Below are 3,487 nucleotides of genomic sequence, written 5' to 3' on the forward strand. Positions count from 1 at the left end.
GAGGCCTGCACCCACACGTTTCTCCAGCCCAGCCCCTGCCCGCCCGGACAGGGCCCCTGCTGCCTGTGGATGAGCCATCGGACCTCCTCCGCCTTCAGAGCGGAGAGGAGCTTCCGTTCCTCCTCTTCTTCCTCCTCCTCCTCCTCTTCTTCGGCCTCCCGTGCCCTTCCAGCCCAGGACCCACCCATGGAGAAGGCCTTGAGCATGTTTTCAGAGGACTTTGGCAGTTTCATGCTGCCCCACTCGGAGCCCCTGACCTTCCCAGGCAAGTGCTGGGGCTCTGAGGGGAGAGGAGGGGCACAGGTGAGGGACGTCTGCTCCAGGCCATTACTGAGCATACTGTGGCCACCCACCTACCAGGAATAGGTGCTGCATGGGTTACAGCCACATGTGGCTGCCAAGACAGACCTGGCTACCAAGACAGATGTGACTGGGAAACAGGTGGGCCACCTGGGACCCTAGGGATGAGATGTGATTCAAACAGTCCCACATGGCCAGTATCATAACGGGAACCCAGGAGGTTGGTGCTGGGACTGAGGGGCGACTGGCCCCTCAGAGCTTCCAGGTCTAGGTCTAAATTGCTAAAGGAGGGACTCGTATGCATAGACCACCTCACTCCATCCCTCAGGGACAAGGTAGGCTACAAGAGGGGCTGCTGTCTGGGAGAACCACTCATTTCCCCAAGAGACGAGCAGAGATCCGGGGGGTCTGAGGGTCAGGCTTGCTAGGTGACCAACTTACAAAGCAGCCTTGTCCACAGCCCGTCCCGGGGGACAAGGAAACATCAAGACTCTCGGGGATGCCTACGAGTTTACTGTGGACATGAGAGACTTCTCCCCTGAAGACATCATTGTCACCACCTCCAACAACCACATCGAGGTGCGGGCTGAGAAGGTGAGTCTGGCCCCTGGCTCACCCCAGAGTCCCCCACCTTCGCTCCTGCAATCTGATAGTCTAGCTGGTTCTGCCCGCCCTACTTGTCACCTGTCTTTTCAAGAATTCATACCCTGATGTGTGTTCCTTCCCTGTCGTACTCACCCAGGGCAAACTGCAGCCCTGTCCCTGTGGGCTTGAAGGTCAGGGACCTTTACACATCCCTCTCCAACCTAAGGTTCACAGGACCTGTCTTTGGGGGACATGCATGGCAGCCAAGGGCCGACTAGGGATGGGCGAGGGATCTTTGGGATGTGGGCAAGAGAGGAACCCAAGTGATTGAGACATAAGGGGGTGAGGAGACCAGGAGAGTGACCCAGGTGGAAAGTGACCGCAGTGGAGTAAGAACAGCTCCCTGACACAGGGTAGAGGAGGTGGCAATGACACACCCAACCTGGGTAGCATGGTCCATTCTTATCATATCTTTCCCTCGCCTTCATCCCAGAGCCAAAAGGGTGGGTCCTGTCTTGGCACCTCCATACTGGGCCTGAGGCTGAGGGTCACATCCATCCTATACCTCATGTACTTCACCAGAATCTCAGGGTGCCTAGCTCATCAGAGAAGGCATGGCCAGCACAGACAGCAGCTGCCACAGCCCTTAGGCAAGCCGTGCTGATTCTTAGAGGATATTTACCAAAGCTTTCTTGCCACCCCCAAGCCTGGCCGGCTCCCTTAACTCAGGCTGGCCACTGGGAAACCCTGCCAGAGGTTCGAGGACTGAGCCACTGGCTGCACGTGCCAGCCCCACGTCCCAAGAGTGACTCAGCCGGTCGACTCCACTGGACGCTATGTGCTAACTGGGCTGCAGGGGAGGGCGGCGGCCCTGGTCGGTGGACACTCAGGGTGCCTGGGGATCCAGAGGGCACAGTTGTGTCATCTCCCCACTATGGCTCGAGAGTCCCAGACTTCCAATCACTGCTGTAGCAACTCAGCCCCTATTGAGCCCCACCCAACCCCACTCTATACCCAGCTTCCCTCGGGACCCATAGAATGCCTCTGCACAGCCCTTGGCTCCTGGCCATCCCAACACCCCTGGTCAGATCTTTTGAGCCTGAAAGCTGAATCCCCCGTCATAGAGTGGGGTAACTGAGGACAGAGAGCAAAAGAGAGACTCTGGCATCACCAGGACCCAGGGTGGGGCTAAGGCTAGGGCAGCCATTCCTGACCTGTTATCCGTTCCCCAGCTGGCAGCTGATGGCACAGTCATGAACACCTTTGCTCACAAGTGCCAGCTACCAGAGGATGTGGACCCTACGTCGGTGACCTCGGCCCTGAGGGAGGATGGCAGCCTCACCATTCGAGCACGTCGTCACCCACACACAGAACATGTCCAGCAGACCTTCCGGACGGAGATAAAAATCTGAGGGTCTCCCCACCCCTGGCCTTCCCCCCATCTCCTCCCCCACTGGCCTGCTGGTGAGGTCGCCATGACCCCTGACAATGCCCCCCCCAGAACATCTCAGCCTAGGCCCCAGTCACTCCACACACTCTTAGGCCCCAGGTGGGTCACCCCTGTCCTCTCTACCCAAGGCAATCCAGGGACCCGCTTACCCTCACCCAGATAGGCCCTCCCTATCTTAGTTTACAATAGAGGGGCTGAGGTAGCCACTTGGGGAGCAACATGAAGACGGAGTCCGTAACACAGGGTGGCATCAATGGCATTTCTGCAGGGCAGGGGACCAGGGGCCCTCCCAGCAAGGGGAATATGAGAGACTGGCCACAAGCAGTGCTTCTGGCCCATGCAGACTGCCTCAGGGAAGGCAGAGAGACAGCCATGACTGTCACCTCCCTTGTAACTCTGGAAGCCTCAAACCCAGGGCTACCTGTCACCCTGAGCCTCTAACAACTACTTGTACCAGCAGGGACACCTGTACCTAGATGGGGTTTATTAGAATGACACGAGGTTCCTATCTCCAGCTGCTGGTGCATGAGGCCAGAGCCCCAGCCTCCTGGGTGGCTCCCCCTGCAGAGAGGGTCCTCTGTGGAAGTGAGAGGGAAACCCAGGACTTGTACACACAAATTCACACCCACACCATTGTCCTATCCCATAAATACCCATCCCCATTGGTTAGAGCCTAGTTCAAGGCATTCTAAAATCACACTTAGTTAGCATCTCCGTTTCCGTCAATGGAGACGTGTCGTCTCTGAGCCAGCCGGATGCCCAGTTTTGTCTGTGAAGCCAGCGCTGCCTCAGGCGCCCTCAGCCTCTCACCTCTGTGCACTGGGGAGACGTCCCTCCATTCTTGAGTCACATGCCCTGCTTCACCCTAACTGCAGACGGCGGCCACAGGGAGAACCCCAAACCAGATCCCTTCTGGCCCCTAAATCCAGTGCAAAAACCCTTGTCAGCCTTAACCCTGGGGGACCTGGGCTCTGACTCAGACTCCACGTGTAAAAGCAGGTGTAAAAGGGGGAAGCTCACTGTTAGTTGGGGTCCCAGGCGCCTCTGGCTCCAGCAGTCTTGGGACCCTTCAGATAGGGAGGGGAGGGGGGAGGGGTTCGTGGGAGACTAGTCTCTATCACCTGTACACAATAAAAGGACAGTATGACAGAC

General features: G+C 57.7%; 1 protein-coding gene across 1 annotated transcript; it reads left to right on the forward strand.

Annotated features, from left to right (window-relative positions):
* Positions 1–3,487, forward strand: Hspb7 (heat shock protein family B (small) member 7). Its single transcript, NM_031607.1, has 3 exons — positions 1–265; positions 761–894; positions 2,118–3,487. The coding sequence occupies exons 1-3, from the start codon at positions 70–72 to the stop codon at positions 2,295–2,297; spliced, it is 510 nt and encodes a 169-aa protein (NP_113795.1). The 5' UTR covers positions 1–69; the 3' UTR covers positions 2,298–3,487.

The sequence above is a fragment of the Rattus norvegicus genome, chromosome 5 (genome assembly GCF_036323735.1).
Source record: "Rattus norvegicus strain BN/NHsdMcwi chromosome 5, GRCr8, whole genome shotgun sequence".
Taxonomy (NCBI): Eukaryota; Metazoa; Chordata; class Mammalia; order Rodentia; family Muridae; genus Rattus; species Rattus norvegicus.